Source organism: Eptesicus fuscus, chromosome 19 (assembly GCF_027574615.1).
Source record: "Eptesicus fuscus isolate TK198812 chromosome 19, DD_ASM_mEF_20220401, whole genome shotgun sequence".
Taxonomy (NCBI): Eukaryota; Metazoa; Chordata; class Mammalia; order Chiroptera; family Vespertilionidae; genus Eptesicus; species Eptesicus fuscus.
The window spans coordinates 5221274-5235986 of record NC_072491.1 but is presented as its reverse complement, the minus strand read 5'-3'; the positions used below and the strand labels follow the sequence as shown (position 1 = coordinate 5235986).

The following is a 14713-nucleotide window of genomic DNA, read 5'->3' as shown; positions in this document are numbered from 1 at the left end:
TAACCTTCAAGTCAGCAATCTGCTCAACATCCCAAGCTGATTAAAATTCATGCTAAACATGCACTTAAAATAGTCTTGTTAAATTGTTGAGAAGGGTCAAGAAAACCACTATTTATTTAACTACATGGTCCCCTAAAAACCCACATCTTATTATGGTCCTGATATTAGCATTACTACCCTTCGCTAGCCTGCACACACTACCAAACTATTAACAGAACATTGATAGGAATGTAATAAAATTAGAAAAATATCAGAGACCATAAATTATTCCATAAAATGTAGAACAATAAATTAATGTGTGCATAGGCACTGTCCTGGTTTCAAGGAAAATATTTAAATTATTCATAAAGTAGAATGAATTGCATAATATCACATAAACTAAACAGAAGTTGATGAAAAATGCAGCGACTCTCTGGGGATTTATTTTCAGGGATTTGTTTATTTTGTTTTTAAAGCCAGAAAAGGTCTTAAAGTTTAAGTACTTAAATATCTGTTCAAATGTTTTAACCTTAGTGGTAATGCAGGAGATCGCACGATTTACAATCTAAGGCGCTCTCTTCACCCTTTCCTAACAATTTCTAATGATCAGTTAAAATAGCAACATTCACACTAAAACACCAATTTAATATCATTGTTCTTGATTTGACAACCAGACAAGCTAAAGCAATACAGACAAACAGCCAAAAAAGCAAAAGCTTTTCAACATGCATGGGGTCAATGACACTTACCTGCCACCCTTAGACCATATTACAATAGGTCATGCAACATAAAACAAACAGAAGGCAAATTACTTAAAGGTCTGTGAACCCATTATTTTCTTTATATTTAGAGTTAGAAAAAAAATAACTCCTGAAATAAGTACATATAATGAGTTTCTTAACTTTTCAAATTAATTATATACAAAGATTGAATAATTAAGGTTCACACTTACCTTTTAATATTATGCCCAAATACTAAGCTTTGAATGGCCTTCAAGAACCGATTTGTATTAAAATACTTCAATAGGTATAGAGTTAATATTTAATTTTTCCCAACTGCAATTAATTCCCCTCAAAAATTGCTTCTATTAACAAATTTCACCAAAATTTTTTCACAGAAATGTTTTTATATAAGAATCTTAAATGTTTTCATTTGAGATCTCAAATTGTAAAAAATGCTCACTAAAGAGATATCTCTTATAAAAATTCAAATAAAAGCATTTTACAATTTAGTCTATAAAAAAAGGATTTTCAGTTCTAGAAGGCACCAGAAATTTTACTCAAACAATTCATAGCTCAGTCATGCAAAGCAGTTAAACAGATGGCAAAGTGGAAACATTCATTTAGTGCAAGACAAACGCAGTCTACTGCAGGCAAAGAGAAATAGATATAAAATCATCTTCTCACTTTCAAAATCAAGGAAAAAATTTGGCCCCTGCTCAAGGTCTGTGCATGTCAAAACTTTAAGAAGATTCCCCATGTTAAGGTACCTGTCGAGACAAGAATGAGAAAAGAGAAAATATCCCTTTATAAAAAAGAACATCAGAAATGGATTTTTTGTTTCAATAGCAAAAGGGAAAATGTTCATTAGGCCATGAATTCGTCCTTCAGGTTACCGAGACTGGGCTCGGGCGACAGCAAACCGGGCTCGCAACGGTTGATGTGGAGGACCTAGAGGTGAAATGTGGCTTCCTGTACATAATGGCACAACTGTTGCTCTAATTCTTCGCAAAATTCTCCCAAGACAAGTCTCATTAGTGGCCTTATAATGAAAAATTCTGTAAGTATTCCAATAGTGCTTGTAGTCTGGAAAAGAAATTTCTGATCAAGAATTATTCACGTGTAATCTTGTTTAAAATTGCGCCGAAACAACAATTTATTTCAAAGCCAAATATCAAGAGTTTTGGCCACAGCTCACCTTTGCATTTCATCTTAAGAGAGTAGAATGTTAAACTTACTTCCTGTATGCCATGAAATAAAGCGGCTATTTCTATCCAAATTTGGATTTGTAACCGGTGGCGGTTACTTAATTCCTGATTCTGATGTGCAGCACACGTGGACGGTATCCAGCCACCGACGGCAGGAACGTGAGCAGTCACCACGGCATACTAGTAGAATGTTCATCATAAGGCTCCTTGCTTCATGGACTAATGAAAGGACAGCACTGGCTACAGACTCAACATGATTTTAGCAAATGAAAAACTAAAGAATTATACGTATGATGGTGATGTTTGCCTACAATTAAGGGAAAAAATCATGCAAATTTTGATTGCCCATACTTTATTAACAAATGTTCTGGCTGGCCTTCACTGTGGTGTGAGGATCATTCACCTTTCACCTTTACCATTATGCACCAGCTGTGAAGGGCTAAAGAGACTTACTTTCAAAGTCCAAGAAAAAATGTGCTGCATTGTGGTCTATGTCCCTGGTTAGCACCTTAATGAGATTACCCATGCCAGCAAACCTAAAAATAAAAATGGCAACATCATTTAGTTCCAGTCAAAAAGTGTAAGCAGAGGCCTGGGGTTCGGCAAAGGCTGGCTTGCTCGGAGTTACCAACAGGTGCAGGTCTATGTGCTCCTGGCACTGAAAATGTGGCACAACAAAGGCACAGGTGGCTCTGAGTTTATAGCTCTTGTCCTCTTTCCCACAGATCAAAAAAGTTACATACAGCAAGGCTGGAAAAAGATCAGATTTTTATATATAACTTGAAATATTTACATTTGATTAATCCATATTAGGTTACTTCTTTATAACGACTGAGGCATATATTCTCAGTTTAAATAAACATCAAAATAGATTTCTCAAGTAAGCAAATACTGAGACCATATTTTTAAATAACAGGGGTAATTTCCTTCTGTAGATCATATCCTTTGGGGATACAAGGAAGACAGTATTCAAACCATAAAGACTAAAGGCAGTTACCAATAACCTACTTAAAAATTTTTACCACACATAAAACAACATTTCTTACATTTTCTATACTTCGAAGATTAATCAAACGTTTTATTATTTAACTCAGACTGGTTATGCAACAATATTAACTAAATACAACCATACAATGTATGTAACTCTAAAGTTAACACAGCAAACAAGTACAAAGGATCCAGCAATTACCATAGCTTAGTAAGTTTGCAGAGGAAAAACGGTAAAAATAAGGTATTGGCATAAATCTTGCGCAAGAATTTGCCATGACTCAGTGTGGATGGATGTGGAGGGCAGTGTTGGGACCATCAGGAAGCCAGATTCAAACCTGGAAGTGGCAGTAACTATTGGGAAGTCAGACTACAGTGTACAGACACTCCCCCACCCCCTATCTCAATACTTTTTCTCCGAATGTGGAACTGCTGGCAAATATAAATATAACAAAACATAAAAGCAACAATATTTTTTAATCAATGAAAGGAGACAACTTATTATTATCCCCATACAAGAAATTTGAAAAGAGGCAGTATTTCTGCCCACCTGTCCTGGTACCCCTTCCTCCACCTACTTCCCAGACAATGGCGTATGTCCCTAACTTTAAACCCCACAAGGAGGATATAACAGTACATGTATAACAGTTATATAACAGTTATTTGTTGGACTGACCCACACATTTCTTAGAAAATTTTAATGATAATCTAATTTATTCACCAATACGGTAAATAATGGTCTCCTTTCTTTCAAAACAATCTTCTCCCAATGGGAGGTAGGGATCTGTCTTATTTTTTATATCAAAATCCCTAAGACATGCCGAAACCGGTTTGGCTCAGTGGATAGAGCGTCGGCCTGCGGACTGAGGGGTCCCAGGTTCGATTCCGGTCGGGGGCATGTACCTTGGTTGCGGGCACATCCCCAGTGGGGGGGGTGTGCAAGAGGCAGCTGGTCGATGTTTCTCTCTCATCGATGTTTCTAGCTCTCTGTCCCTCTCTCTTCCTCTCTGTGAAAAATCAATAAAAATATATATATTTAAAAAAAAAAAAAATCCCTAAGACACAGACGTTCACTGGTAAGCTTTTGTACAATGTTTTACACGAATGGATTAGCTGAGGTAAACACTAAGAGGAAACTGTTTAATCTTAATTCTCTTATACATGATAAAAAATTTAATAATACCAAACTTTTATAGTAAGGAAAATATAAACACTGTCCCAAAATCATTAATCATATCCAAGCAATTACTTTAAACTGGCTACTAAATTTATTCAGTAAGTTTTAGGAACCATTTAGAAATAGACTATTTCACAGCTTTAATTTTTAAAAGCTTTCAAATATATATGGAATTTCTGTTTCCAAATACATACTCTCTCACTAGCAAGAACTGAGACCAAATATACAACGATGACCCTAGTCCAGTGGTCGGCAAACCACGGCTCGCAAGCCCCATACAGCTCTTTGGCCCCTTGAGTGTGGCTCTTCCACAAAATACCACGTGTGGGCGCGCACATACAGTGCGATTAAACTTCATGGCCCATGCACAGAAGTCGGTTTTCGGCCTGGGCGAGTCTATTTTGAAGTGGCCTTAGAACACTCAAGGGGCCAAAGAGCCGCATGTGGCTCGCGAGCCGTGGTTTGCCGACCACTGACCCAGTCCTATGAGACCATCAACAGGTGCCAGAGGGAGGGAGGAGGGAGAGATTCGTTTCCTTACCTTTTTACTTGTACGCCACAGGTGATCCTCAGGGAAACACTGAAACTAGCCAAGTCCGTCTGCTCCACCTTCCTACCTCCCCTTCACCATTTAGTCCTTCTTTCGAGGCATCCTAGCCAAATGTGACCCTAACCCCCTCACCTGGCTCCATACTTGATCCGATCTATCCACTCTCCACAAGAACTCAAAAATCTAGCATTTCTTACCTCTTCAATCCAAATAGACTGGTAGATCTGATCAAATAATGGAATGATACCCTCACCCCTGGAAAACTGACCTTTAGCCCATTTCACAACAAACATTCCCTTTCCTTAGACCGCATTCCATTTGCTAAGACCATTCTCTTTCCCCTCCAGACTTGCCCAGGATCCAGACTGCTCAGAGAATTCCCCTCCGAAAATGCCCGCCTAGAGTCCTTTAAAATCTCTAACTCCCTGGTACCAAGCTGCTGGCGCCTTTTTGGGGTTCAGCCCATCTGTTTCCAGATGACCTCGTAAATTCATAATTATTTACCACTTTTGGCCTCATGCATACCTCCTTTGGCGACCCTAATAGACTCTAAGTTTGAAATGGCCCAGTGTACCTAGCACGGTTTCAAAACCTCAGCACTATTAAAACTGGGGCCTGTCTCACATTGTAGGGTCCTTAGCAGCAGCATCCTGGGCCTGCAGACACTAGAGGCCAGTAGTAACTCACCACACAGGTTGGGACAACTGAACATAACTCCAGATATTGCCAAATGCCCTGGGGCAACATCGCCCCTGGTTGGGAACCCCAGATGTAGTACAACAGCGGCCCCAAAGATCTGAAAACAGTTCATCATGTTATCAGCGGTCATATCTTTTTTTTATAAGGGAAAACCAAAGAAAAGTAAAACCACATCCTAATCTTGCATTGTTTAACTCCTCAGCCAAAAACAAAACAAAACCTTCCATCCCCTCAGTGTGGCTGATTTCAATGAATACGATATGGTGGCCGATTGTTGGTTCTGGTCCATTGTCAGACAGCCTGGATTCACACCCTAACTCTGCCTGCCCAGCTCTGGGACTTGAGTCAGGATTCCTGACTTCTCCACGCCTCATCCGCACAATGTCCACAATAGTAAACATCACCTCAGCGACTTCACAAACTGACAGGTGGGCACAGGAAGCCTGGCATCTACTTGCTGCTGCGGAATGGCCACCGCAGAGCCAGGGATCTGCTCCAACAGCAGAGCCTGCGGAATGCGGCTGCGGAGGGAGCGGCAGGCTTGTTTCCTGCACACACACCCCACCCCCCAGCAGCCAGGCAGTCACACAAGAATGACGCCAGCGGATGTAGTGCAACAGAGGCCCCATGCAGAAAGCCCCAGAAGGTGTCCTCAAGTCCTGGTTTGTGATTCCATTAGTTCCCAGGTGCCAGCTGCCTTTCCCTGTTTAGCTGCTAGATTTTCCTCAGGTTTTAAGATACCCTCATTTCTTTCAACCAACTTCCCCTTTACCTGTTTAGCTGAGCCGGGTTTCGGTCATTTGCATCTAAAAAGAGTTCTGAATAATAAGACTTCTAAGCTTCAGATGAATACATAAATCTGACACAAAGGATAACAATATATGTAAAAGATCTTTCCAATTATATACAACTTGGTCCAAAATGCTACTGATTTATTCTAGAGGCACTATTTCAAAGTAAGTGATAAATATATTTAGAAGAGTAAACTGCAAGTCTTACAATCAGAATTTAGGAGGAAAAGCTAAAGAATTTTCTTTCAGATTACTTTTTATTGTAATCCTTGGATTCAGACTAAATATTATAGATATTCATTGAGCAAGCTAAGAAGTTTAATACACAGAAACCAAATGTAGTTTACTGCCAGTGTTTGTGATGTTTCTGGTGGAATTTTGTGGCAGTGAGCTCTTACGCTGCATGTTGGTTTCAAAGCTGGCGATGTATCTGGAAAGGAACTCGCTCTTCCTGGCCGGCGGTCTGCGGCTGCCTGAGCTCACAGAGGCACTTACTAACTACGGCAGACCATTCCCCACAAAGCACTTGAAGTTTTCGTAATTAAAACAGAAGCCAAAAGAAACACAACTATAAAACTCTGCACTGCAGTTAATACACTAGTTCTCTTCTATAGAAAGTTCCTACCAGATGCGGTTGCTTTCTTTCCTCTTTAACCTCCAGGGCTTTCCAATGCTGTCTCCTCTGCCTGGAGGCTAGTCCCATGGCAGGCTGCTCCATCCTGCCTCAGGCCTCCTCTCAAGTGCCCCTCTTCAGAGAGGCTTCTCGCTGTCCACCTATCAATGGCAGTGGCACCCCTGCCCCGTTAGCTCCTGCCACACCCCCTATTCCTCTTTCAGCACCTTTGGCATCCGTTTTCTTCAGTTCAGTTTAAGAACTTAATATTTCCAAGTGGGGGATGAGGAGGAAGCAAAACTCAACATTGACTAGCTTCATTCTAAATCAGGATTTCTTAAACTTGGAGCTATTAACCTTTGAACCACATAGTTCTTTTCGATGGGGTCTGTCCTGCGAACTGTAAGCTGTTTAGCAGCACCAGGATTCTACCCACTAGATACCTGGTCATCTCCCCAGCACCAGTGTGACAACCAGTAACATTCCCAACACCAGGTACTGCCCAATACCCCCTGGGGGCAAAGGGGCCCACCCATCAGGAATCACGACTTTCAGTGAACATCCTGTTTTGGCCGGCGATCCTCCTCCATACCTCCCGTCAACCTCCTCTCCCACTCTGCCAGGTGACCACTCCACAGGCTTTTTAAAAATCTCCTCAAACCTCCAACAATTTAGCCTCTAGCCTCACATGTGTGAAATGCCTTCATTACAGTTTTTACCAATGAAAAAAAGAAAAAGAAACAACCACTCTCCTGGTTTGAAATGCTCTGTCCACAGGCCATCAATGACAAGCTACTGAACTCCATCCAGCACACTGCTCCTCCAGACCTCGCATGGAAGGCTTCCCTGACCAATCCACCTGCCTCTTCCCCTCTCCCATCACCGTCACCTTCCCAAATGGATGGGCATCACCCTCACACAGCCCCTCCTTTGGGTACCTGCCCTCCACGGCTGGCCGGTGAGCCTGAGGAAGGCAGGGGCTTTGTTTTGTCTAGTGCTCCATCCCCCGTCCTAGAACAATGCCTAGAACAATGCAGGAAGCCACAAATGTTGGTTGAATAACTGCATGATTAGAAATCCACCAAGAAACAAAACTTGGTAAAGTTATAGGAGTGTTCCAAGGAGGGGAGAGGAAAGACCAAAATAAATACTGACAACTGAAAACTAAGTCTTTTTTAAAAAAGGCCTTAGAATTTAAAAAGAGCTCACTGCCTTCCCAATCAAACAGATGAAGACAGCCGCTCTCCCTCTCTCCCTTTCTGTAAAGGCCATAAGCTTTGTGTACAACTATTAAGAATTTTTAAAGTGTTGATTATTAGGGAAATCTGCCCTGATGTTGTATTTTCAGAAACTATAACACAATGTATTATAATAAAATATATTTTGCATGAGCAAAAATATAGTGAATCATTTTCATAATTCTTCTTCCAAACTACCAGATATACAAGAGATGCTGGAATTGCTTTGTCATATAGTCAGCCAAGCAGCTATTACAGGTTAAAAATCTGCTTTAACACTTAAAGTATTGATATTGTACTCCGAAGATAATAACAATGCCAACACAAAAAATACTACTAATAGGCAATGGTTCTTTCAGAGAATGTAATTCATCTGCTGAAACCTGAAGAAATAGCCAAATTGAGCAATTACAGAAATGTCACATGGCACATGCCAGAAAGCTCCTTCTGATCAACCCACTACACAGCAAATAATGCAAGGAGGCGAATGCAAAGTTGAAAGGCAGGTGGGAACTCACACAGTTTTGCTATCCAGAAAGCCACTTACACATTTCCACATTTCTAGATCTCAGGTGATTACATAGAGCAGCAGGTACAAGCTGAAACAGTAGAAACCTCCAAAAAATTCAAATGATACCAATAATCTCACATTAGCACATCTGCTTCTGAAAATAGTCTCCTTCCCCAAATATGGCACAAAGCCTTATTGTAGAACTACTTCTATGAAACTGCAACATCACCTTCTGAAAGCAAAGGTGGATTTAATATTGCATATGAACAGCAGAGTGACTATGAACAGGAGTGTAAAAACAAAAAATGTTTAATATGTCCAAAATCTGACTATTAAAATTAACACTGTAGTCATTAAATTTTGATAAATTCCCAGGTTTATTAATGTATCTGAAAAGCTTATTCTATGATGCCTTTGGCCTTGGTCTTGGCTGAATATTGACTTGACTGGCCCAATGTGTATTTGGTGCACCTCTGCTACGAGCACACAGAGTGAATCTTCCACAGAGTGCAGAGTAAAATTCAGTATAAAAACCTACTGAATTAACTTCATACCCGTACACAGTGGGATGCAGAGGCACCACGCTTCTGAAGGATCGGCTGGGTACACAATTACTTAAAGGAGAGGCATAATCATACTTCCTTCCGGGCTTCTGAAACGGTGCAACTCACATTGGGAACATGGCAGCTGAAGGTACTGAATGGACTAACTTCATGTAAGACGTTTAACACCACCAAGAGGTGAGAACCAGAATAATGGAGATAACCACTCAAGCAAGTCTACCAGTACAGCATTTGTAGCAGCTACCTGACAATATGCCGTTGTCTCTAGTGCTACACCGCCAATGCACATCACACCTTAGCCTTCTTCCCACACCCACTCACTTCCTTCTTTCCCCTTTCTTCTCAACAAGAGAAGTAAACAGTACCTCTGTTCCAGCACAATGACCAGTAGGCACAGGTATTTGTTCATTAAGTGGCATAACCAAGATCTCTTCTTCTCTTGCTCTTGTTTCCTGACTTTTGTGTGGTAAGCGTGCTTGAGTAGAATCTGAGCCCCCCAGGACTTCCACTCTCTCCCCACTCATGGTTCCACTGAATGGGATAAAGTAAGCAGGCGTGACATCCCCTCCGGGACTCCATATTCCCCGGGGTTTTCCTCCACCTGTACCCCTAGACAATTTGGGCAGGAGCTACCCAAGAACCAGAACTCTGAGAAGCAGCACGAAAATGTCCTTACTGTTGTATAAGTGAATGCTGAGTAGTCAGAGGTGGACTGTGACGCTTACTTTCCTATTATCTCTCACCCCCAAGCCTATCCTAAATCTGCTCTGTGATGTTGGGACTAAGACTGTAAAGAGTAGTTCCTAGACTTTGTCCACTGACTTCTCATTAAGTTCCATCAATGGGAGGGACTAACAGCAGACTGGCAGGTGAGAACAAAGAAGGTCCCCCTCTCTGTTTTTCAAACCCGTCAGCATTTCCTGTCAGCAAAAGACAGGCGCGGCTCCAGGCTCTGGCTTCCTGTGAACTGGAGCAGCAATGCAGGGCCTAGCCCCTTCAGAGGTCTGAGCTTCCACACTGATGGGGTAACCCTCCTCCTCCCTTTTGTTCCCCTGGCTTTAGAAGTGGTATTTGCTTCCTGTGGTTACCATTAATATCTAAGTTACCTCAAGTGACTAAACAAGAACTGTGTATTTGGTCTTTAATCCAGCTCCTAACACAGAGCTCCTAATCCCCTGGAATTTCCTGGGTGATGGAGGCTCTCGTTTTAATGAGGTGACTCTTGGCAAGCCCCTAAATAGCTTCAAGATAGAGGCTCCTTACCAGAAAGACAAACGCATGATTAGAGGGAAGGAGCTTTCAGCCCCAGCTCCTGACCTCCAGGAAAGGGAGAGGGACTGAAGACTGAGCTGATCACAAATGGCCAATGATTTATAATCAGTCCTGCCTACACAATGGAACCTCCATAAAAATATTTTTTCAGCCCCTAAGTGACAGGGTTTGAAGATGGTCCAGGTTGGTAAACACATCCGCATGCTAGGAGGGTGGCACACCCAACTGCTCAGGACACTTCCAGACCTCACCCGATGGACCTCTCCACCTGGCTGTTCCTTTGCATCCTTTATAAAAATCCCTTACCTTTATAAAAATCCCTTAGAGTAAATCGGTACTAGGAAGTGAAGTGAGCTCTGGGAGCCATTATAGCAGATTACTGAACCTAAGAAGGAATCATGGGAACCCCCAATACACAACTGTCTGGTCAAAGTGCATAGGTCTAGGACTTGTGATTGGCATCTGGAGTGGATGGCAATGTTGTGGGACTGAGCCCTGAACCTGTGGGGTCAGCACTAATGCCACAAAGTCAGAGTCAGAGTGAATTGCTGGACAGTCAGCCAGTGTCCTGAGAGCTGGAGAACTGGCTGGGGGGGGGGGGGGGGGGAGGGGGGAGAAGGGTTCGGGGACTATCCCACACATTTGGTGTCAGAGGTGCTGACATGCTCGAACCTCAGCATCCTCTTTTTGCTCAGGCTTCCAACCCTCATGTAAACTAATTCATGTGAAATCCCCAATTGTAAAAACCTAGCAAGGTTTCTGCTTTCCTGGCTGAAATATGACTGACACAGAGAATTCTAGACATCAGCTGAACTTCAACCTTACCAACAGTATCTACTGTCATCAGGTACTAGTGTAGCTATTATTAAAGTGATCCTTTGATTCTCCTTCCAAAATGGACAGGAAGAGACGCAGGAATTGGGCATTACTGGGTGCTCAGCTGCACAGCATCATAGTAGCACTAAAACCTTCCCATGAATCCCTAGCATGTGTCAAGATCGACATATTAGTCTAGTATAGCTATATGGAGTTAAGCTACTTGCCTTAGAGAAATGTGACCTAAATGAACGGTGCAATGGAAATTGGGAGACTTGACTTCTAGTCCCGACTGTATCACAAATTATGTGACTTCACACAGGTCAGTTTACTTGTTAGACTGCATCTCTCCCAGCTGCTGACTGTGACGCTACATGATACGCTGCGTCTTTCCTAATGCTGACATCTAGTGGCTATACTTAGATTTAGTATTTTAAAGTGAAAAATCTTATTTAAGCTATTTTAAATAAAGACTCACTAGAATGCCTGGCCATGTGCAATAAATACAGTAAACTAGGGGGCCCTTACATAGAAGTGAACCGTAATAAAATAGTATTACATCAGACTACTGCAACATCTTTGACTGATTCAGAGATTACTAATATTAGTGCTCTTCCATGCCTCTAGCCATTAAAAATGAAACCACCAATGCAAATTACTGCCTCAGTTGCAAATTTAGAACAAGAAAGCAAAGAACTGCTTCCTGCTATGTCTCCCAGCAGGGTATGAGAAGGGCTAGTACAAAGCTCCAAGGTAAGTAATTTAGAAGTGCACAGAATGGTGAGTGTCGGAAAGAGGAAAAAACGAGCAAAACTCAACATTACCCATTTCACAAGAATTTATTATGGTTTCCCTTGAAAATAATATGATTCGATTATAAGCAATCACCATTAAGTGCTCTACTTTCAAATGACTTAAATTTTAGACTTTTTTAAGTCAATTTTTAGAAACCAGCCAATAATAAAATGACGCACTATTAATCTAACATACATCTTGCCCTCAAGAATCACACAAAACTTGTATTAAGCTGAAATTCGCCCACTTGTTAATTTCTCCTCATTGGTACCAGTTCTCACTGGCCTCCTAGAACCAAACAAAGCAATACCTGTGCCACCTGAGAACCTATTAAATATTTGAAATATCTTACTATATATTAAACTGAGGTCAAAAGAAAGTCATCTATCAGACTATATACATACACTGACACATGCAAAAAATTACAAGCAAGCTGTCTCCTGTCTAGAAATTGTGAGGATTAGCTTCTGAAAGAGAGTAAAGTTTAGGAGGAGTTACTTAGGAAATACTCACCATAGGACCTTTTTAAACAGAGACTAAAGGAACTAAGGGCAAAGAACCAGCTTTCCTGGAGTTGGACTATAACTTCACCTTTGTAACCAAAGCATCTGGCAGAGGGCCTTGGATGCTGTAAGCACTAAATGAAAGTAAAAGTCAATGAATGAGATCTTACTGTGCCCCACATACTATGCTAAATAGTATACACACAGGATTACCTGGTAAAATCCTCAACCATTTTATGAGGTTGGTTAGCATTACAATCCTCATTTTACATCTGAGCAACCTGAAGGTAAAAAGGATTAAACATCTTGCTTCAAATTCACTCCGGCAAATCTGGGTCCCAACAATTCTTTTAACCATTTTGCCATACTGCTTCCTAGTCATAAATGAGTTTTATAATATTTCAATTGTTCCTAAAAGAAATTAATTCAACACTAGTATTAAAATTTCTAAAGTAGAAATAAAATTGAGATTTTAAGGGAAAAAAATGATGACTAGGAAAAGATGACAGATAGTACTACGAAATGTCCTTAAAGGTTTCCCTACCAGGTCTTTCTGTTTGAGCCTGGCACACTAACGGAATTGATACAGTCACTGCCACATGTTTCCCTTGTTCCTGAACTGCAATTAAAACCATTCCCTTAAATATAACCCCTCCAGGCTCATCATAATCAAACAGATCACAAAAGCAAAATAAATTTTCTCTTCTTGGTAATCATATAATTTTTAAGATATGTTCTTGAATAACTAACTCTACATTTATAAATCAGTATCTGGTATTATGCTTAAAAGACTCTAACAGAGGTCATTACATTTTGATATTGCAGAAAAGATGGTAATTATAACTGAATGTTTCGTTGTATCATTTTTAAAAATACTATTTTACTTCAGTTAGACTGTGGGGACAGATTCCCTGCATAAATGTAAAAAGCATACTCCATGACTATTTCCAAAGGACAGGCTGATACCGTTCCCTAAACAGCACTAAGAGCCAATTTACCACCGGCAAAAAAAAACTAAGATTAACAAAAAAATAGGAGGTATTCCATTGTTTTCCTATAGAGGAGTTTATTAATTTTAAATGGATTTTTCAAGCCATTAAAATAAATGCAGAATGCATATATCACAAAGTTTTCTAAACTAAATACTATCTAATAACTATAGCTTTAAAAGTTCCACACAAGGACAATATTTAAACCAAAGTTCAATTCACTTAACTACTGTGAATATTTTCACCACATGTCTGAAGTTACGAGGAAGGAAGTGAAGGGAATGAGAAAGGATACAAAATTTGAGCCCAGAATATAGGGTTCATGAAGTGACTTGAAAACATGTAGCTCAATTCTCTATAAAAGAAAGAAACTGAGGACTAGAGAAACTTGGTGACTTGGGCGAAAGCAGCAAATTCATTTTTTGAAAGTAGGGCTTAATCCACTGACCTTGGCAGTGCAGCTTTTGAGAACATCTTTAAAATATGGCATCAGGGTCGGATCACACTGATAGGACCAAAACACCCAAAAGCCGGATACCCACAATGTTCCCTTCAAGACAAATATTAGTGCTGTTTTGCCAGCAACCAAATTTCAATAGATCTGCCATTCTCAGCTACAAGATGGTGAACACATTCAAATTTAGTGACACTACTCTGGGCTCTTCCTGACTTAGGCTGGCACATCGTCACTGTAGAGTTCTTACTGCAGAAGTAACTGAAAAACACTGTGTGTGTGTGTTTCTGTGGTAGCCAATTAGACAGACAGGAGCAGAGCAAGGACCATGGACCAGGTACAGAAGGTCACCAGGGTGGAAAGGTCAGGGTGCCTATCAATAGGCAAAACCAGGAAAAAAGGACCTTGCCCCCAGGGTAACCTTCCTCCCCTAGCATATCACTGGTCATGCAGTTCAGACCCCCTGACCTTTCATATCATAGCTGGTCATGAGGTTTGGATCCTCCCCTGACCTTTCCTCCCTTGGCAATTTGCTAGTCGTGGGGAACCATAAAAGGGGCCAGAGAATAGCCCTTCAGCATTTAGCTCCCAGGACATGAGGATCTGACCCACAAAATACATCCAGGCCTCAGTTGTGTTTCAGCTCCAGACCCAGAGAAGCAGCAACACCTGACAAGCCCACAGTGGCTGACATCAGGACCAGGTGCCGGGACTAATGACCCCCACAGACCAATCTGTGGAGACCAAGACCTGAAAGCCCTGCCACCTGGGAAGCTGATGAAGATCCTCCCCTGGGACGTCCCCTGACACCCCCACCCATAAGAGCTCTAGGGCCTCAGGGAAAAGCCA

General features: G+C 41.2%; 1 protein-coding gene across 3 annotated transcripts in view; it reads right to left on the bottom strand.

Moving 5' to 3' along the window:
* The window catches only part of CYRIB (CYFIP related Rac1 interactor B), a 110748-nt gene that overhangs the window by 24285 nt on the left and 71750 nt on the right, over window positions 1-14713 (bottom strand). For 2 of the 3 annotated variants that reach the window (XM_054708345.1, XM_054708347.1), the window contains one exon: window positions 1386-1468. The exons of the other annotated variant lie outside the window; for it this stretch is intronic. In XM_054708345.1, coding sequence (XP_054564320.1) covers window positions 1386-1458 — 73 coding nt within the window. In that variant the 5' untranslated portion in view covers window positions 1459-1468. The remainder of the gene's footprint in view (window positions 1-1385; window positions 1469-14713) is intronic. 3 annotated transcript variants of the gene reach the window in all.